The sequence below is a fragment of the Homarus americanus genome, unplaced genomic scaffold (assembly GCF_018991925.1).
Source record: "Homarus americanus isolate GMGI-L3 unplaced genomic scaffold, GMGI_Hamer_2.0 scaffold46583, whole genome shotgun sequence".
NCBI classification, from domain to species: Eukaryota; Metazoa; Arthropoda; class Malacostraca; order Decapoda; family Nephropidae; genus Homarus; species Homarus americanus.
This window is the reverse complement of record NW_024731675.1, coordinates 2,611,616-2,637,260: the sequence shown is the minus strand read 5'-3', so window position 1 is coordinate 2,637,260 and position 25,645 is coordinate 2,611,616. Positions and strand designations below refer to the sequence as shown.

Genomic DNA, 25,645 nt, shown 5'->3' with positions numbered 1-25,645 from the left:
AAGGTATACTGCTGCCTGAGTATAACCACCAAGGTATACTGCTGCCTGAGTATAACCACCAAGGTATACTGCTGCCTGAGTATAACCACCAAGGTATACTGCTGCCTGAATATAACCACCAAGGTATACTGCTGCCTGAGTATAACCACCAAGGTATACTGCTGCCTGAGTATAACCACCAAGGTATACTGCTGCCTGAGTATAACCACCAAGGTATACTGCTGCCTGAGTATAACCACCAAGGTATACTGCTGCCTGAGTATAACACCTTACCTTCCAAGTTGTAGTGTGAGGAGGGTTGGATACACTTGTTGGGGCCGCAAGCCTCTCCCACACGTGAATCCTTCTGTTAATGATGAAGAAAAAACAAAACATTTACTACCATGAATATCTGAAGGGTCGTGCTATTGTTTGTGAAGGAGAAGGAGGGGGAGGGGGAGGAGGGGTGTTTTGTCTTATGCAGATAAAAATATTCAAGTATTGGTAAGTTTGTTCATGGTATCAAGGTAAATAAATATTCTAGGCACAATTGTATCATCTTATATAGACAGATATATAGAATGTAACTGCTGCAGCTTTCTAAATTGTAATTAATTTATCATCAATGTTTTATGGCTATTTTCCTAACACAAACTCAGAAGCAGGGTGACAACTTGCTGAGATGACCAGAGACTGTTTCTTATAATGTAGTCAATACAAAATGGCTTAACTGTAATGAGTACTGTAGACACACACCTGGAGAGTCTGGCTGAGGGGGGGATATCTCGTCTCTCTCTCTGCGTTCGGGAGTCAAGAAGGCCATATTCCACATGGAGTCTCGGTACTCCGAGTCGTGGTCGCTGACGCCGTCGCTGTACTGGATGGACTTGTGGTGGACGTCCGGCGTGGGAGCGGAGCCGTCGTCTCCTCCGCTGCCGCCCTTCCCGCCGCTCCCCGTACGAAGGTGTCTCGCTGGAGCGTCTCTGGGAGGAATGTCTAAGGCAGCACCTGTAACAGCACCCCGGGAAAGACCACCCCCAGCACCGCCATTAATCTTACCGCCGGCCCTCACACCCATGCCGCCCTTCCCTTGGTCACAAGAATCGTCTTCGTCCAACACAATAACGTCACCGGCACTGTTGGAGTCTTCGTCGCTGGACGTGATGGTCACTTCCGTCACCCTGTTCTGAAGTTTAGCGCCGCGGGATGAATTTTTCTCACCGGCAGCTTGAGTCTCCCGTGTCTGTTTTGGACTGATTTTGACGGCCGGTTTGCGTTCTTTGCTACTCGGCGCGCCCGGCGTTAGAGGATCCTCGGCGACCGTTGGCTCCGCCGTATCTTTATTCCTTGGCGACTTTTTACTCTCGTCCTCTATAGCATCTGCTTTCTTTGGGGTCGAGTCTCTGTCGGATACTTTAACAGATTTATCCACACTCGCTCCCTCCGTCTCACCCTTGCGCGATTCCGCTTCACTGCCGGAGTTGCCGTGTTCCATTGAGGTATCAGATGTGGACGTTCTGTTACTCCTGGTGCTGACTGGAGGAGGACTACCGACGGACGTGTTGGGCGACGAACCATCCAGCCGCCTCAAAGTCTCTTCAATGTCGTCAGGGAGATCTAAAGACTCTGAGACGGGGTTTACTGACGTCTTTTCTGTAGGGACGGGTTGTTTCTTGCTTCCATTTCGTTTCCTATCTTCATTTTCTTCTTTCCTACCTTCACTTGTTTCTTTCCTACCTTCACTTGTTTCTTTCCTACCTTCACTTGTTTCTTTCCTACCTTCACTTGTTTCTTTCCTACCTTCACTTGTTTCATTTTCCTCTCTCACACACCTCCTGGGTCTTGCAGTAGGTGGAGTCTTTGAAGGCTTCTCTCTTGTGTTTGTCGTGTCTTCATTACCAGCTGATGTGTTTACCTCGTCCACCACCTCGCATAATGTGGGAACGTGTTTCCCCGTAGTGCTCGCCGAAGACGTTGATTTTGTCTTATTTCTCGGCACTTTGGGATCCGTTGTCGTCGGGCCGTCCTCGCCTGCTTCGGACGGCGAGGCACTGTTGCCGGCGTTCTTATTTTTACCCTCTCCACCGGCTGCCGATGTGGTTCTTGCGGGCATCGACCTCTTCTCGAGGCCGTCGACGTCTTCTGGAGCCTGCACATCGCCTTCCTTAGTTGGCATGCTTATTTTAGTGTTCGTGGGCCGTTGATTCGAGTCACCGGCCGGACAATCGTCGTTGTCAGACTCGCTGGAAAATATTCTACACACAGTTCTTTTCACACTGGCCTGGAAGATTGCGTTGTTGAATATCAAATTCTTCACGGTCTTCTTATTCAAGTCTGGATCACGCTGACCGACATTGTCTGCGGCGGTCTTCTTCTTTGTCCTCTCCTTTCTTCTCCCTTTGCTCAACACCATCTTCTTACTCTTCATCTTACTCGTGGCAGACAAGTTGAAGCTCTCGTCCGGCGAATCGCTCGAAGAATCAATTATGGCCATGGATTTGATTCTGGATCTTCGGACACTCGACGTTCCTCTGCCTCGGCTCCTTCCCCGCGTATTCCGCCTGAGGTCTGCGTTCTGGCGTAACCTACTGCTCTGTCTCAGGTTGACTTCGCCAGTTTCGGCGCTGGAATTTTTATTCCTCGGAGTTGAATCGTCGGCCCCGTTCTCTCTTGTGCCAGTCGCCGCATCCGAGCCGGCGGCGACGTTTCTAGACCGATGGCCGTCAACAGCACAGGGAGAAGCGGACGTCGGTTTAGGTTTACCCTCGTCGGCATTCACGACTCCCTCAACTCTGGCTTCTGCTCCTGGGTCGCTAACTATGGTGGACGAGGTTGGATCCTCCTCGGTCTCCGTTACGTGCGAGCTCCGTCGTTTATCACAGCTCGGGGGACGGGAACCAGTTTCAGGACCGGCATCGTCACGGCCGTCTCTCGTGGTAGTATCAACAGACTCCCCTCGTGATGTAGGTGTAGGAGGTTCGATGTTCTCCGCACTCTTGTGGTTTACGGGGCGCTGAGGAACTAGGTCAGAGGGACAACTTTCTTGAGCCTTTTCACTCTGGCAGCTTCTCTCAAGTTTTGCCTCAACTGGTGTACACCCTTCCCCTGATCTCACCTTCCTCTCACTCCTACGAGGCTTTTTGCTCTCTTTGCCGTCGGAAGGACTCGTCAGAATTCTCTTCTTTGCGGACTCTACGACCTTTGTGGCCTCGGGAGATGCGGTGACGTTGCCGTCCTCGACGTCTTCTGCCGTGGGGTTGCCGGTCGGCGGCGCAGTGGACGACACGAGTCGTTTTGACTGTTTCTTGGGGGCCTGGATGCCCGACTCTGAAGATGATCTAAATGTACATATAATATCAGGTGAGAGTTTTTGCAACATTACTTTAGGGGGAGTTTTCAACTTTATATCTTGTACGAGAAACGTCTTCGAGGCCACTTCTCGTGGAGACGCCGTCGAGTCGCCTGCCGCTTCTAGCGGAGTCGGAGTGTCCGGAGCCGGCGCTTCGTTGTTGTCGCCGCCGGGAGGACTCGGCGGTCGATGCTCGTCGGGGCGCGGCGGCCTTCCCACGACGGGAGAGGTGTCGGGGGCGGAGTCGTCGCGTTTATCGAGAAATTCGTGCAGTACCGTCGGTGTGACGCTTCTTACGCTCTTGTCCCCCAGCAACAGAGCCTCCAAGTCAGCATCATCCAGAGCCCTGCTGTCTGATGACTCTATTCTCTCTGAGCCTTTGTTAGGGGAGCCTAAGATTGCCGCCAATTCCAGTTCCACCGAATCCACCCTGGAAGAATAAGCAGAACGCGGAGTGGAATTGGGAGGAGGAGGACGGGTCGCCGAGGGAGGCTTTGTCACGACGGAGTGTGACGAGGAAGACTGCGTCGATACGCGATGTGGCGTCGACTCGTGCGGGCTGGAACTTTGTGGAGAGTTACCCGGGGAAACGGACGGCCGAGGTACGCCGGGAGAAGAGTTTTTCTGTAACGAGTTGGCCGGTGGATCATCTAACGGCGGTGTTTTGTGCCGTGGAGCATCAACTGAAGGTTTGTCATGGTGAGGTGCATTTGTTGGTGTCTCAAGTAGTGGTGCATCTAGTTGTGATTTGTTAGGGCTGTGTGGTGGTGATGCGACCGGTGCTGAGGTGTTCGTCGAACTAGAATTTACAGTTGACGTGACGGGTGGCAGAGTGGAGGGCTGTCGCGACGCAGTAGTAGCGTCCGACGGGGCTTTATCACTCTGTTCCCTCTTCCTCTGACTCTCTCGTTCTACCAAGGTTTTGGAACAGTCTGTCGGTTTCTCCTCGTGTTTACCATTATCAATGTCCTCGTCAATGTTCTCTACGTTAGACAAGCCTTCGTTCGCCGCCGGTGCACGTATCTTGATCTTGAGCGGTACCTGAACCTCGGCGACCGGCTCGTCGTTCGCTGCAGTACTCTCGCCGTCGGTCGCGTCCGACTCCGTCACTCCTCCGTCGGTCGTGGCTTCTGTGTCGTCTCGCTGTCTTTCGCCGCGAGATACGCAGAAGTCGCTCGTCTTGTCGCTATTGCGCGACCCTTCATCTTGTTCCCAGTGAGAGTTGCACCGTTTGAGCCTCAGCATGACGTGGACCGGCGTCGGGGGAATGACAAAACCGTCGTCCGTCCTCTCGACTCTTGAGCTCTGTTGCGTCTTGTGTCTGTCGCCCGTTTCCTCGAAGGTGGAAGAGAATCCCGAGATCAGAGACTTCTTTATGATTAACGTGGGAATGAGCGGCTTACCCGGGGAACTGTTCTCCGCCGGGGCCGTCTTGTGTGCCTGCGGAGTATCTTCCGGACTCCTCGCTTCAGATCTTTGCGCTCGAGATGTTGGCGACTTCTCCCGACTCTGTGCTGCAGACTTTCGTGAACTTGATTTAGAAGTTTTTTCGAGGCCGACGAATACCGAGTCGTCCGAAGTTAATGCCGTCGATTTCTCTGCCCCAGAAAGAGGGTTAATCTCTAATGTCGCGTGAGAGGACTTTTCTGTGACGCGCAGGGGATCCTCGGCCGTCGCTTCGCCGGGCATTTCGGACGCTGGTGAATTTACTTCAATACGCGATCGTGGAACCTTTCCGCGTTCAAATGTCCGGACGTTTACGCCACCCGAGGAGGAAGCGCTCTCTTGGAGGGGCGACGCCGCGGCCGTCACGTCGTCCCTATCGTCACGCCCTTCGCCTTTACTGTTATTATTCTCCTCGTTGGTCCTGCACGAGTCGTCTTCGGTGGCTCTATATAAACTTCTCGACATATCTATCGCGTCTGCCATATCTTCCTGGTGTTGAGTTTCTGAAGTTAGTTGGTCGAGCTGCGGGTTCTTGATCTTGAGAATGACGTGCTGCTCGGAGCGAGGCTTCTTGCGTAGACGTATCTTGAGGCAGTCCTGAGAGAAGTGACGGGGGGTTGAGCCCGGGCCCGTGTAGTTGATTCTGTGAACGGGAGTATACATGGGGGAGTACATGGGGGTGTAAGAAGGAGTGGAGTACACCGGGGTGTGGCAGGGTGTTCGATTTGGCGTCTTCAAGTAACTGAAGTTTGGGTCGTGTGCAGGAGTTCTCTTGGCGTTCCGTACGATCTTCCTGACTCGTCTGTACACGGAAGTGTTCTTTTTACGCAGACTCTTCAACCTCTGGGCGACCGGAACGTCTTCGTCGCTCACGTCGTCGTCGAATTCATATATGTTCTTCCTGGCATTCGGTCCGAGACGCGAATCTTCGACGAGGTCAATACCCAGGGGGTCGTGGGGGTCACAGTGAAGCGGTAAAGTCTCTGGAGATTCCCTAGATATTGGGGATACGGAGCATCTCTCCACGGTGCCGGTGATGTCTCCAGCCTCCCGGTGTACGTCTGTGGGGTTGGATGGATGGTTCAGTTTCCTCTTCTTCCTCTGGGGCGCGGCGAGCAAACAGTCCGCACCTCTCTTCTCCACCACCGCCCGTCGGATGGTTATCTTCAGTTTGGAGTCCTTGTTGACCTTGACGACGAGTTGTGGAGACGCAGCTTCCAGAGCTAATTTGTTCCTCGGTTCGGGCTGTGGCGTCGTCTGCACGTAGTCACGCGCCGTCGTGCGACCGGTCTGTTCGTCTTCCGCCGCCTGTGAGAGGTTTCCGTCAGAAGTGGACAAGAGTTGTGCACTATTGGACTTCTTCGGAGGCCTCCCTCTTGGTCTCTTGGTAGTTTGGATTGTCTGGGTGGGAGTCTTTGCTTCTTGAGGTTTTATTCTCTCTTCAGTGACTGCTGTACCTCCACTGACTCTGGTTGTGGGAGACGACTGCTCGCCGGTAGTCGTTGCAGATGATGGAAGGTCACTTGATGCCAAACCTTCCCTGACTACCGCTGAATCCTCACCTATATTATTACTTAAAAGGACTGAAGTTTTGGGCACAATTTTGGCAGCGGGTGCGGCGGGGTTCTTCCTGGGACGTCCTCTACGCCTCTTGCTAGGGGGCACAAAGCAAACGTCCGTTGGCATTTCTGGCAGCGGTCTTGCACTTTTGATCTGCAACAAAGACTGGTTGACCTGAGGTAACGGTGCCAAAATGGGTAGTGGCCGGGTCAACGGAGTCGGTGCATCTGAATCAAAGAACTCGGCATAGGAGGATACATTAGCACAAGCTCGTCTCCTCCCTCTACGCGTAACCTGCGCCTCGGGAACCACCTCAGAGGCCGCAGGTAGTAGAGGTGTTACTCTGACTGGTTCAGTTTTGTCAGAGAGATAATCATCTCTTGAAGACATCTCACCAGGGACACTATCCTGGAGTAAGTAATCATTAAACAACTTGCCCTTCCTGGTTCCTCTGCCTAAATTTTTCTTTACAGTATTTGATCGGACCTGCGGCGCCTGTCTACGTTGAGGTTTTCTCTGGGGCGAACTTTTGGGCCTTCCACGTCCCTTCTTGAGGGTCACGGCCAAGACGGGATTGTCCGGCGTCGTCGAAGTGACCTCAGAACTGCTGTCGGGAGTGTCGAGTGCAACCGGACGAGTCTTCTCCCGGGACATCTTAGGAAGCAAGTCCTCAGTAAATGCTTTAAGTGCTCCCTTTGTGGGCAGCTTCAGCACCAGCTTCGGTATCTCCTGGTCACTGTGGTCCGGCGTGTTTTTACCCACGGCAGATTCTACGTCTTTCACGGGATGCGAGTCCGTCTCCCGCCCGGGCAGAGCACCTCGGGTAAGAGCCTCATCCTGACCGGGTCGACTTAACGATCCTACCCTGGGTGACTGGCTACTCTGTGAGGCTAGACACTGCTCTGGGATTATATTTGAGTGTGGAGGTGTGTCAGGTCCCTGCACCGACACAGGCGATGGCGACCGACAGTCGTCGCCGGTGGGGGGTTCCTCCCGAGACGCAGGACCTTGCGCGGGTGTCGCGGGATCTCGTCTAGAGGAGGAGCAAAGATTCTCCTCTGAACAATTGAACAATGTTTCTTCTCCCTCAGGTGGAGAGTTGGGTAAATCTTGCCGGCAGGGAAGACGCGGTCGTTGTGTGCCGTCCTCGCACGTTAGCTTCTCCGTGGCAGCGACCTCTCTCTCTGTCTCCGTGGCAGCGACCTCCCTCTCTGTCTCCGTGGTGGCGACCTCTCTCTCTGAAGGTAAAAAACTGCTCTTTAAAGGTTCCAGACATGAAGCAGACACTAAATCTTTCTCGCCCGTATCTATTGGTGAAGGTGGTCGTCGGATCTCCTCTTCTTCTTCGTCCGAGGAATCTAGGCCGACGGATCTCGGGGGAGAGAACGGAGGCGGGGAGTTACCGGAAAACCCCGAGGAGTTGCTGGACTGGCTCGACGAACTGCTCCGTCGTCCGATGATCCTGGAGTCGTGAACGGTCCGCACCGAGTCGGCGTCACTGTCGTCTTGGGGCGGCAGCAAGTGGCCTTTGGAGGAGAGGAAGTTAAGAGACGATGGCCCGGTTATTTCGCAGCCCCCAACGGCTTCGGTAAATGGTTTGTCTAAGGTTGAATCGCTCCCCTTGGCTAGTCTGTTATCTTCAGCATCCTTCGCCTTATCTTCCAGCACATCTAAGAGACTTTGATCTTTTGAGCTTCCCGCCATGACTTTGAGTATCGAGAGCGTCTCGCCGAGATGGTCGGAAGACGTGGTCTTGTCTGCCGGTGAACTCGTGGCGGTGGTCTTCTTGTTCTGAGCGCCCCTCGAGATGCAGTCCTCCTTCGGCGGCACCGTGTCGACTTCGCTCGTGGCGTTGTCGTCCTCAAACTTTTCCGTGATGCTCTTCTTGAACCCGCGACTAAACTGACGATCCGCATCTTGTTGGAACTGGTGGATGTTCCGCAGGTCGCTGAGCTGAGTTTCCGAGAGACTCACTTCAAAGTTTGGCTCCTTTAGTCCGTGGGAGTGTTGTCTGACGCTCGACTCCGGCTCCTCTCTACTGGACGGCGGGGCATCTTCGACGACACCAGCGGTGTCGTCTCCTACGCCGATCACGCTGAGAGGAGTGCTCGCCTCGGCCCGGGAATGGTCCACGGAGCCTCGGTTAACTCTCATGAGAAATTTGCCGAGCTTGCCGGCCTGTTCGGGACGAGCCCCGTCGCTCTGGTCTTCTGCTAAAGGTTGAGTGTTATCTGGGGGGAAGTCCAGGTCGTCATTCTGCGGACCGGACTCGACAACGCCACTCCCGCCGTACGTATTTGCCGTGTTATTAGAAGTACTACTGATGCCATTATCTGCTGCGCTACACACCGTGCCGCTCAACGAACTGCCACCACTCTCCGTAGTAGCGGCCACAGCGAGAGTACCGGACCCGACGACGGCCGAGTCCGGTGGGGGCTGAGCGGGCCCTAACTCGGGAGTGTGAGGCGGCGCTTCTGTCAGCCCAGGGCTAACTGCAGGGACGAGCAGCGCTGAAATCTTTGACTTGCCGTCGCTCAAAAGCTTCTGGGAAGAAACATGGTGCTGTAACGACTCTCCCAAGCCTTCCAAACTAGAACTTTCCGACACCGCCGGAATGTTGCCGGGTCCCGACGACACGGATTCCGACAGCGGAGGAATGTTGATCTCGGCCTGCGGGAAGACCGGATCTGGGGCGTCGTCCAGAACGGGATCGGGCGAGTCGTCCACCACGATGAGACTGTCGTCCGGGGAATTCTCCTGGCATTGTTTATGTTCTTTATCTATATCTTTCTTAACGGTGTTGTCGGCACTTAACACCGTGTGTCTCTCGGGTACACCGTGGCACTGCTGGTAGTACTGTGCCGACGGATAGTCCGGTGGATGTCTCTGCAGACGATCCAACAGAGGCGACTGTGGGAATCGTCCTCGTAGCAAGAACTGGTTCATGTGAGGATGGTACATGTGGCTCAGATTCTGACTCGCTCTAATGTGTGCAACTATTTGGTTCTGCACTTCCGGCGGCCACCTCCTCATCTCCGACGGTACTTGTCTGCTCATGTGAGCCAGTAGACCAATTTCCCGAGGCATTTCCCTCAGTTCTTGGGTGGGGAACCTCCAGAAGCGGCGGCCATCATCCTCCTTACCAACATTCTGGGAAGACTCTTCATTCATGGGTAAATGAGACCTGGGGTTAGACTGTGTCACGTACGAAACAGAATGCTGATGGCTAACTTCCGTAGAGGTCATGAGAGGCGGAGGCCCCACTTTGGACGGAGGCAACCCGGCCTCTCTCAAGAAGGGACGATCTTTATACGCCTGATGCTCGCCGGCTCTGCCTCCAATCTCTTGTCTGTGTTTAATAGGATAAAGCGGGTAGTTCATGAGGTGTGTCGGAAGAGAGGCGACGCCCGGCGTGCTCGGCGGAGCCATCGTCTGCAGCCCCCGTTCCTCGGCGGGAGGACTCGCGCCGCAGGTTTTGGTCGCCGCCGAGCCGGAGGTTCCTCTCAGACAAGAAGCGGCTTGTGACGGAGTGGACGTTCCCTGGTACTGCACGTCCGAGTCCGTGGAATCCTCGGTGGTTATTGTGATCGATCTCTTACGGAAAGGAACGCGTTCGTCTCGCGCGGACACTTCCTGAATCGGCACGGGAAGAGAAAACGGGTAATGGTGAGACAGGTGCTGTAGAGAAGAGTCGCGAAACACCTGGCCATCGGAGTGAACGCCAGACTTCTTCATGAGACTCTCGTTAATAGCAGCGGACAGACTACCGGTGCTGCTCGTGCCGGCTTTTTGAATCACTAAAGATAATGGAGATGTCTGCTGAGTCTGTAGGTCCAGGTATGGTGAAGATGTAGGAACTTTGAAGTTGTTGGGAGTACTCTCCGTCGATGACCAATCTGCTCTACTCTTTGAATTACTCGACAGTGACGGAGATTCTCTGATTCGTCGAATGTGGCCCACCGGGGTCGGAGGCAGTCGAGCGTCTAAATCGCCGCCAGATGATAGTCGGCTGGACAGCGGATGTTGTAACTCAACCCCGATGGATCCGAGAGAGTCCACGGACTGCGTGTCGTTGTCGGACACGGGGCTGGGACCCACGGTGTCGGCCTGCAAGCCCCTGGCCTGTGTGACGAGTACAGTCGGCGGCACGGCTACGACCATTCTCATCGCTGACAACCCGGAGTGTTCAAAAGCTCCAGGACGGGGTATTAATACTGACTGGTAGCTTCCGGAGCTAGACACAGGCGGATAAGCCTCAAACCTGTTGGGCTGGGGATTTGAAGAAACGTCTGGACTGCTACTTCCCATGACTCCCTGATCAGTCTTTACATCATGACTGGCTGCCTTGGAATCTTTCTCTATATCAGAATCTTCTGAAAAATGTGCAGTGTTTTTTCTCCAGGAAATCAACTGCTTCTTGAAATGAGGTATCCTGTGTGGGGTCTGCTGTGGTGGACGTTCAATCGGACCACTTCTGTCCAACTCAGGTGCTGCAGCAGCTGACTGTGGCATGAGGCTGCTGTGTGACACCAGGGGTGCTGCAGCAACTGACTGTGGCATGAGGCTGCTGTGTGACACCTGGGGTGCTGCAGCAGCTGACTGTTGCATGAGGCTGCTGTGTGACACCTGGGGTGCTGCAGCAGCTGACTGCGACATGAGGCTGCTGTGTGACACCTGGGGTGCTGCAGCAGCTAACTGTGGCATGAGGCTGCTGTGTGACACCTGGGGTGCTGCAGCAGCTGACTGTGGCATGAGGCTGCTGTGTGACACCTGGGTTGCTGCAGCAGCTGACTGTGACATGAGGCTGCTGTGTGACACCTGGGGTGCTGCAGCAACTGACTGTGGCATGAGGTTGCTGTGTGACACCTGGGGTGCTGCAGCAGCTGACTGTGGCATGAGGCTGCTGTGTGACACCTGGGGTGCTGCAGCAGCTAACTGTAGCATGAGGCTGCTGTGGTGTGACACCTGAGGTGCTGCAGCAGCTGACTGTGGCATGAGGCTGCTGTGGTGTGACACCTGAGGTGCTGCAGCAGCTGATGGCATGAGGCTGCTGTGTGACACCTGGGTGCTGCAGCAGCTGACTGTGGCATGAGGCTGCTGTGACACCTGTGCAGCAGCTGACTGTGGCATGAGGCTGCTGTGTGACACCTGGCATGAGGCTGCTGTGTGACACCTGGGGTGCTGCAGCAGCACTGTGGCATGAGGCTGCTGTGTGACACCTGGGTGCCGCAGCAGCTGACTGTGGCATGAGGCTGCTGTGGTGTGACACCTGAGGTGCTGCAGCAGCTGACTGTGGCATGAGGCTGCTGTGTGACACCTGGGTTGCTGCAGCAGCTGACTGTGGCATGAGGCTGCTATGGTGTGACACCTGAGGTGCTGCAGCAGCTGACTGTGGCATGAGGCTGCTGTGTGACACCTGGGGTGCTGCAGCAGCTGACTGTGGCATGAGGCTGCTGTGTGACACCTGGGGTGCTGCCAATTGACTATGAGCCTTCTCACTCTCTAGCAATGCAGGGTTTGTTTCTACAAACCTTGAGTGATCGTGGAAACTGGTGACCGGGTGAGCACCGACAGGAACAGACTTATAAATTGGAACAGATAAATGGTGCATGAAACCTTCAAGTGTACTGTTGGCCATGTTACTGTGTGACTTGGAGGATAATGATGACATGGTGAGAGCAGGAGGAGAGAGTTGCCCTCTCACTGTTGTACCAGACACGGTAAAACACTGAGGAGTGACTCCAGAGGCATTTGTTGTTGTGACTACGGGAATCACAGTGGCCATGACAGACGGTGACATGACTGTTGGTGAAACTGTAGCAGATGGTGACATCCTTGACATGACTGTTGGTGAAACTGTAGCAGATGGTGACATCCTTGACATGACTGTTGGTGAAACTGTAGCAGATGGTGACATCCTTGACATGACTGTTGGTGAAACTGTAGCAGATGGTGACATCCTTGACATGACTGTTGGTGAAACTGTAGCAGATGGTGACATCCTTGACATGACTGTTGGGCTCACTGTAACAGACGATGACATCCTTGACATGACTGTTGGGCTGACTGTAACAGACGATGACATCCTTGACATGACTGTTGGTGAAACTGTTACAGATGGTAACATTTTGGACATGAGAGCTGGAGTCATCACAACACCTATTGTAACCCCAGATGTGACTGTTACAGGAGGTGACATCCCAGACAAAACTGTTGGACTGGCTGTAACAGATGGTGTCATTCTGGACATAACTGTTGGACTGACTGTAAGAGATGGTGTCATTCTGGACAAAACTGTTGGACTGGCTGTAACAGATGGTGTCATTCTGGACATAACTGTTGGACTGACTGTAACAGATGGTGTCATTCTGGACATAACTGTTGGACTGACTGTAACAGAGGGTGTCATTCTGGACATAACTGTTGGACTGGCTGTAACAGATGGTGTCATTCTGGACATAACTGTTGGACTGGCTGTAACAGATGGTGTCATTCTGGACATAACTGTTGGACTGGCTGTAACAGATGGTGTCATTCTGGACATAACTGTTGGACTGGCTGTAACAGAGGGTGTCATTCTGGACATAACTGTTGGACTGGCTGTAACAGAGGGTGTCATTCTGGACATAACTGTTGGACTGGCTGTAACAGAGGGTGTCATTCTGGACATAACTGTTGGACTGGCTGTAACAGAGGGTGTCATTCCAGATGTGAGTGGAGAAACTACATTCCTTGCTTTCGTTGGTAAACTTACAATGGCATAGTGTTGACCAGAGATGAGTGAGGGCAGTGTTTGGGGCCTCTTAAAACTTACATTACCCTGCGATGCCAGACCCGAGGGTGACAGGGTGTGTACTGGTGAGACACAAGTGCTGATGGTTGTTGGAGTCGTGTTTGGTGCTGTCAGGGAGGTCGGTGTCGCAGGGTGATTGGCGACGCCGACGTGGGTTGGTGCCGGTGTAGTGGATGTGGTGTGAAACGGTGATGTGGCCTTTAGATGGGACACGGTGGATCCGGTAAAACCAACGTCCGAGCGAGACCCCATAAATGACTCGGGCACGACGGAACTCGAAGCGACGATCCGAACGTCTCCAAAAGACGAGGATGCCGACGCCTCCGCGGCCACGGGCGATGCGGCAGTCGCCGTCCCGCGAGAATATGCCGACGACTCCGTCAGCTCGGGTAAGTGTGCAGTTTCTGCCGACACTATCTGTGCCATCGCCTCCACAGACAAGTCATGTACTTTAATATTTGAGACACTGATTGGTATCATGGTGGTGCTTGTCATTCCAGTACCTCCAGATACTGCAAGATTTGTGTCATCTTTAGATGCCGAGTTTAAGAGCGTCGGCGACGACAGAAGCGACAAATTTGTTTTAGGAGAAGCGTGTGTCAGAGCAGCCGCTGGGTAGAGCGGCGATGAAGACACCGGGGTCGTGGATCCCACCGAGGACACCGGTGGGAATATATTCACAAATGAAGTTGGTACAGTCGACGATGAACCGGGCATTGTGACGTTCATCGTGGGTCCGGGAGATGCACTCACTCCCAGAGATGAATTAATAACAGACGCGAGTAGAGACTCTTTGTCCACATTGAAGGTCTGTGGCACGCCGGAGGGAGCCACGGGGGACCGGAGCGCCGCCGGCAGTAGGGACGCGGCGGATGTTTCCGGCAGAGTTTCTTTCGTCTGCGATGTTATGTCATTGGAAGTGTCGGTGAAGAAGGGGTTTGTTGAAGAGAAGTTTGGAGTTCCCCAAGGCCTTGCTATGTGATCCGACGTGCTCGTCCCGCTCAACAGGCCCTTCAAGACGGGCGACGAGTACGACGGGGCCACTCCGTCGTGGGGTAAACGGGCGACGTCGACCACGGCCGAGTCTTTGAGCGCTTCAGTTTTTGTCAATTTTTCCAAGACGTTTGATGATGAGTTTGTGGTCTCCTCACCTCCTGCTGCATCATCCCTTTTCTCCTTATCTTTCTTTTCACTGTCTTGTTCATTCTGTGCATCCTTCTCCATCTCCTGTTCAAACAAGGCTTCCATGGCCATCAAGACCGGAGGTAACTGTGAAGGCCGGTGCGTATCGGTGCTCTCTTCCTCGTTATCGCCCGACGGCTGTTCGCGGCTCTGCACGGCGGGAGTCGTCCCCGTCGCGTCGTAATCCGCGAGTCCGGGGTTCACGGAGGGTTCGCCGGTACGGCAACCGTCCGAAAGAGTAATGTCGTTCTGCCGGGCGTCGAGATTCTCGCCGTCTTCTATGTCCAAGGCGGCGTCCGTCTGTTCCCCCAGAGGTAAACCGAAGTCTTGATTGCTCAACTCCTCGACTATCTCCGCTAACATTTTGTTGGCGGGTTTATCCGCCCCCTGAAAATCTTCGGTTGTATCAAGAAGGGAGGATTGGAAAGCCTGCTGAACCATATCTAAAGTTCCTTCACGGCTGCCCGTCGCTGGATCGTTGACCGCGACTCTCGCTATTGTTTGGTACGCGTCACACGGTGAAGTGGGCCGGGCTTCACTCCCTCCATTGTCAATACCTTTGCCTATAGATGTAATAGGTACAGTATACTCAAGTCCAGCAATATTTGTGTTAATAACGCCGGGTCCCGTGGGGCCTGCCGAGCTCTGTGAGAACGGGATGGTTATTTTGGGCGATGTTCTGGATGCATCGAGGATCAGGTTTGTGACGGCGCATCGGTCGGCTCCGTCGAGGTTTGGGGCGGCCGCCGTCGTCGCATTCTGAGTGGACTGATTATCTGCCTGAGAAACGACCGGTGCTATCACCAGAGGCAAGGAGAGCGGCTGACCGGCGAGGGTTGTGGGAATTGTGTGTGGGATGCTGATCTGAACTGGCCCATGAATCTGAGGCATCAGTATCATTTGAGGCAGACCCGTCACTTCCTGTGGAAATGAAGTCTGAGGAAGGGTGAAGTTGGTCTGCACCCCGTCTAAGATGGAACCGGCCGGCAGCGGTTGGCCGACGCTCGAGAACAATATGGGGGCGGGTTCTGCTGCTGCGCCCGCGATTCCCCGAGCCACGTCTTGATTATTACACGGGGGGGCGGCCCGGGGCCGAAGTAAGTCAGTGGACGCAGCCTGGATCATCTGCGGCTGAAGTTGAGACATGCCGCTCAGATACATAGAGTTCTGCAACTGGACACAAGGAGACGCCGTCTTGGCCGAGGATTCCATACGGTTTGGCCTGGACAAAGTGGCTTTCAAAATACTCGGAGACTGAGTCGCCCGTGCGGAGAAGGCGGCGGCGTCGGGGACATCTGTCGTAAGAGACGCCACTAATGGCGTCAGCTGTCCGCTGGAGATGTTACCCATGGTGGAAATATTATTAGGTGGTGTTAATGAGTAAATGGTTTCTGTGGAGGAAAGTTGTGAGATGGTAGTTGGGTTTACAGGAACAGACTGTGAGAGAGGAGTCAGATGTGACCATACAGAGGGAGAGGATTTAGGAAGAATATCGACTGGGTCACCGACAGCGGTCACCATGGGTAGCGTCTCGTGATGAAAACTGTCGGTAACTTTCAGAGGTTCGTCATTCCCGCTCAAGATGCTAATGGCGTTTACCCGCGACGTCGGCAGACCGACGGAAACGGTCGTCGTAACCGCCGGCACCGAGACGGTCGAGTGCGTCGTAACCGTCGCCCGGTCTACGGAGAAACCCCGAGAGCAGGCGGGTAAATCCACCCGAGCGAGCGGTGCCGGAGAGGAGAGACCACCACCGCCCACGGACAGATGGGAGTGAGGCCCATCAGATAACTGGGGCACTGGACTGGGTTGAGGACACACAACTGCAGGTACAACTGGGCTGGAGTGAGGACCAGCACCTACACCCAGCTGGGGATGAGGACCTGGGCTGAGATGTGAACCAGAGCATGAAGACATCTGGGACTGAGATATGGGACTGGGGTGGAAACCAATACCTGCTGACACTTGGGCTTGTCCCAGAGGGCTGGCATGTGACCCAGAACTTGAGAACATCTGAGGCTGACTGGGATGGGGACCAACACCAGTTGATATCTGGCTATGTCCCACAGGACTGGGATGGGGACCAACACCAGTTGATATCTGGCTATGTCCCACAGGACTGGGATGGGGACCAACACCAGTTGATATCTGGCTATGTCCCACAGGACTGGGATGGGGACCAACACCAGTTGATATCTGGCTATGTCCCACAGGACTGGGATGGGGACCAACACCAGTTGATATCTGGCTATGTCCCACAGGACTGGGATGGGGACCAACACCAGTTGATATCTGGCTATGTCCCACAGGACTGGGATGGGGACCAACACCAGTTGATATCTGGCTATGTCCCACAGGACTGGGATGGGGACCAACACCAGTTGATATCTGGCTATGTCCCACAGGACTGGGATGGGGACCAACACCAGTTGATATCTGGCTATGTCCCACAGGACTGGGATGGGGACCAACACCAGTTGATATCTGGCTATGTCCCACAGGACTGGGATGGGGACCAACACTATCTGACATGTGTGACTGATGCATGGGGCTGGAATGTGAGTCAACACTTGCAGGCAACTGGGGGCTGGATTGAAGACCCATCCCATCAGACATCTGTGATAGTGGACTAAATATACTGTGTTGGGGCTTAGTGTGGTCATAATGACTCTGAAGAATTGGTGAATCAACTGCCTTAATCTCTGAATCACTGACGTGTGGACAGAACATGGAGGGAGAGGAAACGGCATTACCATTACTAGAAACGCTGGCCACTGGGTCGTCGGCCATACTTGGCGCTGTTTCGGCCGAAAACTCGACGGCGGACGAGACGACGGGAGTCTCTACGTCTGAAAGGACCGTTGGAGACGCAGGACTAAAAGAGGGGCCGCTGTCACCAAAGGGCTGTAATTTGCCTGCGGGAGTTTTAGCTTCGGGCGAGACCGGCTCGTTCGTCAGGCCGGAAACAACCGAGGCGGTCATTCCCGAAGAAAGACTCGGACACGGGCTGTGAGGCGCGTGTTGTGGCGTCTGTGGCATGGGGCTCATCAGAGGCCCGGGAACCGACGGTAACACCGGCATGGGGCTGTACGCTCCTCCGTCATAACTCGCGTCGTTGAGGGGACTCGCTAGAGAAGTAGAGTCCGTGGGAGAGTGAGGCTTCTCAGTGTGTGTTAAGGCTTGAGGAGGTTGATAGTCTTGGCGGGGAGTCAAGTGAGACTGTATTGGCGTCAGAGGAGGAGGTAGAGGAGTAAAGGGGTTCTGAAGAGGCGTCTGTATAGGCGTCAGAGGTGCCGGCAGCGGCGTCAAAGAAGCTAAGGGCGGCGTCACGGGAGTCTGTGGCTGACTGACGTTTGCTGGAGTTTGAGAAGTGTGTCCTGGTGTGTAAGAAGGTTGGGAGGGAGTATGAGGAAAGTGAAGGGGCGTCTGTGGTGTGTGTGTTGGCGTCTGAGGGGTGTGAGCATTAGGCGTGAAGGGCATGTAAACCAGAGTGGACTGTTGAGCATAAGACTTGGACAAGTACGACGGCGTCTGAGGCAACGGGCTCATCAGGGGACCGGGAGCAGAGGGTAATGCAGGAAGAGGACTCATTCCCCCGTTTTCCTCGTTCTCGTTTCCTGCGTGTCGAGGCGTCTGCGGCATGGGACTAACGAGGGGTCCTACCGAAGGATACACCGGCATGGGACTCCACACCGGATGCCGAGGGAAATCGTCGGCCTCACAATATTCGGGCTCTGGAGGGATCGGACTTTTGGCCGGTTCGACAGAAGTCTGTCTTAAATTACTTCCCAGACTCTTAGGGAGCTGCGCCGGTGGCATCTGAGGCACGTGAGCCGGCGTCTGTGGCATGGGACTCATGACGGGGCCCACGGAGAAGTGGTCGGTAGCCTCCCGAAGCCTGCGGTACCGACTCTCGTGAGACGACTGCGGATGGTCTTCGGCGTCGGTCATTCCTAGAGGCGTGGCGGGCATGGGACTCAACAGGCTCCCCATCATTGAGAAGCTCTCTCCCATACTGTGTGTTGGAGTGTTGGCAAGTGGACTGACCATCGGCCCTATTGAGGGAAACACGGGCATGGGACTCACCAGACACGGAGACGTCTCTCGTCCCGGAGTGGGAGGGATGGGACTCATCATGGGCCCGGGAGCCGAGGGCAACATGAATGACGAACTGGATGGAGTTATGGATCCCGACAGACTGACAGACGGTTCGACCGGACTGAGAGGTTGTAACCGGGGCGTGACGTCCTCCTGCGACTGGTGACGTGGGGTAGGGGCCATGGGACTCATAGGCGGCTGTATTGTATCCAAAGTGGGCAGAGTCATGGCACTGTTGTCTGACATGGGGCACGGGTCATCGCGGTGGGCAGCGGGGGTGCACGGCATCGGACTCATTAGAGGTAAGGACGTGTCCATCAGGGGGAAGTCCAAGTCGTCTTCATAATTCTCTCGTCGTCTGTTCGCCGCTGGATTCTTCAACTCAAATTTCTTGTTCATTTTCTTGGGTTCTTCTGCTCTCCCAAAATTTGACGGCCCTCGAGAATCTTCGTTGGTACGCGTCTCCTCGCTGCCTCTGCCTTTACAGAAGGTGGATTCTAAAGTGGGAATGGACTTCAAAGTTTTCTGTCTTAAGGCTTGTTGTTCCGGTGGAAATTTGCGTTGATCGGCCGACCTGTTTCCAAAAGGCCTCGAGTACCTCCCTTGGCTCGGGACCCCGGACGGTCTCGACTGACCTCCCGGTGGGGGGGGCCACTTTTCTGACTGAGAATTACTTTGATTTGATTGTTGGAATTGAGGTCTGTTTCTTGGTGGATACAGAGGGTGACTCTCGGCCTTATGAGGTCTCTGTTCCCCCGAGTTAGAGACGCCGCTACTGTGTGGGTATTTCCCCGACGACGACTGCTGGGATCTTGCACCGTGAAGCGACCGCAACCTGTCGTCATGAGGCGGCTGCTGCGGTCTGTTTCCTGAGGAGGCATTATGCTGATTTTCATGTGAAGACTGAGACTGATTATCTAGATGAGATTGATGTGGTTGGTAGCTGGGGGAAGTCTGAGCTCGATTTCCCGGCGAGGACTGCGGTCGGTTTCTGGTCGAAAACTGTGGCCGACTTTTGGGCGAAGATTGAGACTGATTTCCAACTGAAGAATGATTGCCACTTCTATGTTGTTGATAGCCTTGACTGCCGTACTGGTTGCCTCGGTTTCCGGGAGACATTTGGGATCTGTTTCTCGGCAGTGATTGAGACCGACCTTCTGCCGGTAATCTGTTCCTGTTTGGTGACTGGTGACGACTGCCGGGCTGAGACGTCGATTGCACGTTGTCGGTCTTAGGGTACATGGTATCTGGTCTGGGAGGTTGACATGGCAGCCTGTTGACCCCTGTTCTCTGAGGTCCCACCGGTCTTGGTGTGTGGTATGACGGTTTGTTTACTTTTGGCCCTCTGTCGGGAGACGACCGTGCAGAGGTAGCCGTGGGAACCGTTCTTCTCCCAAACTCCTCTCTCCCGGGGTCTTTATGTCCCTGGTCCAAGCGATGGGGCGGCTGTGAGGGTCTTACAATATGCCGCCCTCTGACACTCCCTCTTTGGCCGCTGAATGAGTCACTGCCGTTATTGGTATTGCACAAAGCTGAAGTTGATGACTGGCCTGTCCCTACGCCATAGCCCTTCGATACATTAGACCTCCTCTGCTCATAAGCATTCTCTGACTTCCACAATGTACTGTCTCCTTGAGGACCATCCCTGTGTGTTGCCTGGCTGTGGGGAACATCCCTGTGTGTTGCCTGGCTGTGGGGACCATCCCTGTGTGTTGCCTGGCTGTGGGGACCATCCCTGTGTGTTGCCTGGCTGTGGGGACCATCCCTGTGTGTTGCCTGGCTGTGGGGACCATCCCTGTGTGTTGCCTGGCTGTGGGGACCATCCCTGTGTGTTGCCTGGCTGTGGGGAACATCTCTGTGGGCTGCCTGGCTGTGGGGAACATCTCTGTGGGCTGCCTGACTGTGGGGAACATCTCTGTGGGCTGCCTGGCTGTGGGAAACATCTCTGTGGGCTGCTTGGTTGTGGGGAACATCTCTGTGGGCTGCTGGCTGTGGGGAACAACCCTGTGTGTTGCCTGGCTGTGGGGACCATCTCTGTGGGTTGCCTGGCTGTGGGGAACAACCCTGTGTGTTGCCTGGCTGTGGGGAACATCTCTGTGGGCTGCTTGGTTGTGGGGAACATCTCTGTGGGCTGCCTGGCTGTGGGGAACAACCCTGTGTGTTGCCTGGCTGTGGGGAACATCTCTGTGGGCCGTCTGTTCTACTCTCCTATCGCACTTCGGTCTTCTACCTTGGTTCTTTGTTCCAAATTGACTTCTGACCAGAGCCTCGCGGTCTGCTGGATCCTTCGCATCACTTCTATGATCTCCGAGCTTCAACCTCGCCTGACTGTGCAAGGCAGGAGCTTCTCCGGGAGACGGAGACGAGTGAACGTTTCTAAGACCTTCCTTTGGTCTATTTACTTCCTTTTTGTACTTTTCATTTTGTCTTTGGTTTAATTCAGTGGATGATAAACCTCTTTTACTATTAAAGGAGTCTCTGCCACTCACACCACCTTTATCTCTCTCTGTTTTGTGTTGGGAGGTTAATGTTCTGTTTCTGGACGTCTCTCTCCAGGTCCGGTGATCTCCGGCGGGCGACGCGCACTCTCCGCCCGACCCGGTCTCCGGCGTCCGGGAGGAGTAAGCGGGTCTCGGCAACAACAGAGAACTGCCCGTCGTGTCCTCGGGCCGAGGCAGTCGACCCATCCCCGACGAGTGGGGCGACTCCTTGTCTGAAGTCTGGGGCGTGGAGGTCGAGGAACCGCCGCCCGGGGTTCTGGGTCGCTCCAGTGGTGTGTGGGGCATGAAGTCTGTGTCAAACACCGACTCAAACTGCTGATACATGGGTCTACTGCGCTGCTCACCAGAGAGAATATCTTGCACTTGGTGACTGCCCCCCGGAGTAACGGGTCTCTCGGGGGGACTGTTCAGGTCAAAGTCAAAGAAACAGTCGTGGACCCGCTGCTTTTTATTGTGTATTTGTGACCCATCTTTGGGAGGAGTATTAAAGGAGTGATCGCCGCCGACCTCTCGGCCGGGAGTCTGGGGACGATCGGGAGTATTATTTTCGTAGTCAGAGTCGAAGCTGTCGCCCGTCGGCTCCACGGCCAGAGATTTCATCTTGTCTACCACGGGTTCGACGGGCGATGCCGGAGGAGAGAAAGAGCCAAACAGTATGGCAATTTTCTTGCGAGATTTCTTTTTGGAACTTCCGGAACTGCCGTCGGTCGCCTGACTAGTGTCGCTGGATGACGGGGAAGGTTTACTCGCGCTGTGCTTGGAGTTGCTGCTCTTGGCTTCCTTTTTCCCACCACTTGAGGTGGAAGCCTCTTCTTGTACGCGCCACGATTCCTTCAGTGGATTCCCCGGGGTCGGCGGACAATCGAGGTCGTGGTACCAGTCCGAGTTGTCCACGTCGGATAATTTTCTCCGCTGTACGGAGGGATGCACCGCCTTGGTAGTGGCCGACATGCCCGGCCGTGGAGGTCTCGGTGCCGGGGCCGGACTAGGAGACCGGTCGTGAGCCGGCAGAAAGCTTCCGGGAGTGTGGGGGGTGAGATCGTAGTCGACGTCGAAGGGGTCAGTCTCCGTGGCATCGGCACGGGCACTTCTTCTGGGCGGGGGGGCGTCCGGGACCCCTCCATCATGCCTGTGGGCCGTTCTCTGAGGGGCGCTGCGCACCTCACCGCCTCTCACAAACGACGAGGCCCTCGACTGGTAAGTGCTCGTTGATCTGCCCGAATTATTTCTTGATGACTGAGTACCTGAACTAGAGCCACTTACCTGTTTTGGTCCAACTTTTGTCTCGCTGGTTAATGCTTCGTGTTGCGCCTCAGATCTGGAAGGAAACAATTATACCTAAACAAACACATTGTTTACAAAACACCAAATTCAATCACAGAAGCCTTCTTAAACCTGTAAGGTACATTACCTACACTGTAAGAAGGTACACTATTTACACTGTAAGAAGGTACATTACCTACACTGTAAGAAGGTACATTACCTACACTGTAAGAAGGTACATTACCTACACTGTAAGAAGGGCACATTACCTACACTGTAAGAAGGACATTACCTACACTGTAAGAAGGTACACTATTTACACTGTAAGAAGGCATCATATAAAGAAGGAATTTCACACTGTGAAGGTACATTACCACACTGTAAGAAGGTACCCTGTAAGTTAATGTAGACTTACACTGTAAGAAGGTACACTATTTACACTGTAAGAAGGTACATTACTTACACTGTAAGAAGATTACACACTGAAGAAGGTACATTACCTACACTGTAAGAAGGTACATTATTTACACTGTAAGAAGGATACATTATTTACACTGTAAGAAGGTGCACATTACCCACACTGTAAGAAGGCACATTACCTACACTGTAAGAAGGTACATTACTTACACTGTAAGAAGGTACATTACTTACACTGTAAGAAGGCATATTACCTACACTGTAAGAAGGTACATTACCTACACTGTAAGAAGGTACATTACTACACTGTAAGAAGGTACATTACTTACACTGTAAGAAGGTACATATTTACACTAGGTAATATTACACTGTAAGAAGGTACTATTTACACTGTAAGAAGGCATTATACACTGTAGAACATTAACACTGTAAGAAGGTACATTACTTACACTGTAAGAAGGTACACACTGTGAAGGACATTACACTGTAAGAAGGTACATTATTTACACTGTAAGAAGGTACATTACTTACACTGTAAGAAGGTACATTATTACACTGTAAGAAGGTACACTATTTACACTGTAAGAAGGTACATTACCTACACTGTAAGAAGGTACATTACCTACACTGTAAGAAGGTACATTACCTACACTGTAAGAAGGTACATTATTTACACTGTAAGAAGGTACACTATTTACACTGTAAGAAGGTACACTATTTACACTGTAAGAAGGTACATTACCTACACTGTAAGAAGGTACACTATTTACACTGTAAGAAGGTACACTATTTACACTGTAAGAAGGTACATTACCTACACTGTAAGAAGGTACATTACCTACACTGTAAGAAGGTACATTATTTACACTGTAAGAAGGTACACTATTTACACTGGGCATACCTACACTGGGTTTACTGGTCATTTACATGTACATTACCCACACTGTGAGAAGGTATTTACACTGTAAGAAGGTACACTATTTACACTGTAAGAAGGCACATTACCTACACTGTAAGAAGGTACATTACTTACACTGTAAGAAGGTACATTATTTACACTGTAAGAAGGTACATATTTACACTGTAAGTCACTATTTACACTGTAAGAAGGTACATTACCTACACTGTAAGAAGGTACATTATTTACACTGTAAGAAGGTACACTATTTACACTGTAAGAAGGTACATTACCTACACTGTAAGAAGGTACACTATTTACACTGTAAGAAGGTACACTATTTACACTGTAAGAAGGTACACTATTTACACTGTAAGAAGGTACACTATTTACACTGTAAGAAGGTACATTATTTACACTGTAAGAAGGTACATTATTTACACTGTAAGAAGGTACATTACCTACACTGTAAGAAGGTACACTATTTACACTGTAAGAAGGTGCATATTACCCACACTGTAAGAAGGTACATTACTTACACTGTAAGAAGTGCACATTATTTACACTGCAAGAAGGTACACACTACACTGTAAGAGGCCCTATTTACACTGTAAGAAGGTACATTATTTACACTGTAAGAAGGTACATTACCTACACTGTAAGAAGGTACACTATTTACACTGTAAGAAGGTACATTATTTACACTGTGAGAAGGTACACTATTTACACTGTAAGAAGGTACATTATTTACACTGTAAGAAGGTACATTATTTACACTGTAAGAAGGTACATTACCTACACTGTAAGAAGGTACACTATTTACACTGTAAGAAGGTACATTACCTACACTGTAAGAAGGTACATTACCTACACTGTAAGAAGGTACACTATTTACACTGTAAGAAGGTACACTATTTACACTGTAAGAAGGTACATTACCTACACTGTAAGAAGGTACATTACCTACACTGTAAGAAGGTACATTATTTACACTGTAAGAAGGTACACTATTTACACTGTAAGAAGGTACATTACCTACACTGTAAGAAGGTACATTACCTACACTGTAAGAAGGTACATTACCTACACTGTAAGAAGGTACATTACTGTATGTAAGAAGGTACACTATTTACACTGTAAAGAAGGTACACTATTTACACTGTAAGAAGGTACATTACCTACACTGTAAGAAGGCACATTACCTACACTGTGAGGGTACATTATTTACACTGTAAGAAGGTACACTATTTACACTGTAAGAAGGTACATTACCTACACTGTAAGAAGGTACACTATTTACACTGTAAGAAGGTACACTATTTACACTGAAGAAGTTACATTACCTACACTGTAAGTACATTATTTACACTGTAAGAAGGTATACTATACACTGTAAGAAGGTACATTACCTACACTGTAAGAAGGTACACTATTTCTAATTGTAAGAAGTTGCATAATTATTTACACTGTAAGAAGGTACACTATTTACACTGTAAGAAGGTACACTATTTACACTGTAAGAAGGCACATTATTTACACTGTAAGAAGGTACACCATACACTGTAAGAAGGCAATATTTACACTGTAAGAAGGTACATTACTTACACTGTAAGAAGGTACATTATTTACACTGTAAGAAGGTGCACTTATTTACACTGTAAGAAGGTACACTATTTACACTGTAAGAAGGTACATTACCTACACTGTAAGAAGGTACATTATTTACACTGTAAGAAGGTACACTATTTACACTTAAGAAGGTACATTACCTACACTGTAAGAAGGTACACTATTTACACTGTAAGAAGGTACATTATTTACACTGTGAGAAGGTACACTATTTACACTGTAAGAAGGCATTATTTTGGGTACATTATTTACACTGTAAGAAGGCACATTACTTACACTGTAAGAAGGTACATTATTTACACTGTAAGAAGGTACACTATTTACACTGTAAGAAGGCACATTATTTACACTGTAAGAAGGTACACTATTTACACTGTAAGAGCACATACACTGTAAGAAGGTACACTATTTACACTGTAAGAAGGCATTACTTACACTGTAAGAAGGTACACTATTTACACTGTAAGAAGGTACATTATTTACACTGAAGAAGGTACACTATTTACACTGTAAGAAGGTCACATTATTTA

At 52.0% G+C, this 25,645-nt stretch overlaps 1 protein-coding gene across 1 annotated transcript in view; it reads right to left on the bottom strand.

The window, feature by feature from the left end:
• LOC121867660 overlaps positions 1 to 25,645 on the bottom strand; it is a gene marked incomplete at its 5' end in the record, with an annotated part of 77,217 nt that overhangs the window by 36,975 nt on the left and 14,597 nt on the right. Inside the window, 5 exon segments of the mRNA XM_042367677.1 lie at positions 274 to 346; positions 736 to 11,787; positions 12,039 to 13,014; positions 13,149 to 19,832; positions 19,967 to 22,226. Coding sequence (XP_042223611.1) covers positions 274 to 346; positions 736 to 11,787; positions 12,039 to 13,014; positions 13,149 to 19,832; positions 19,967 to 22,226 — 21,045 coding nt within the window.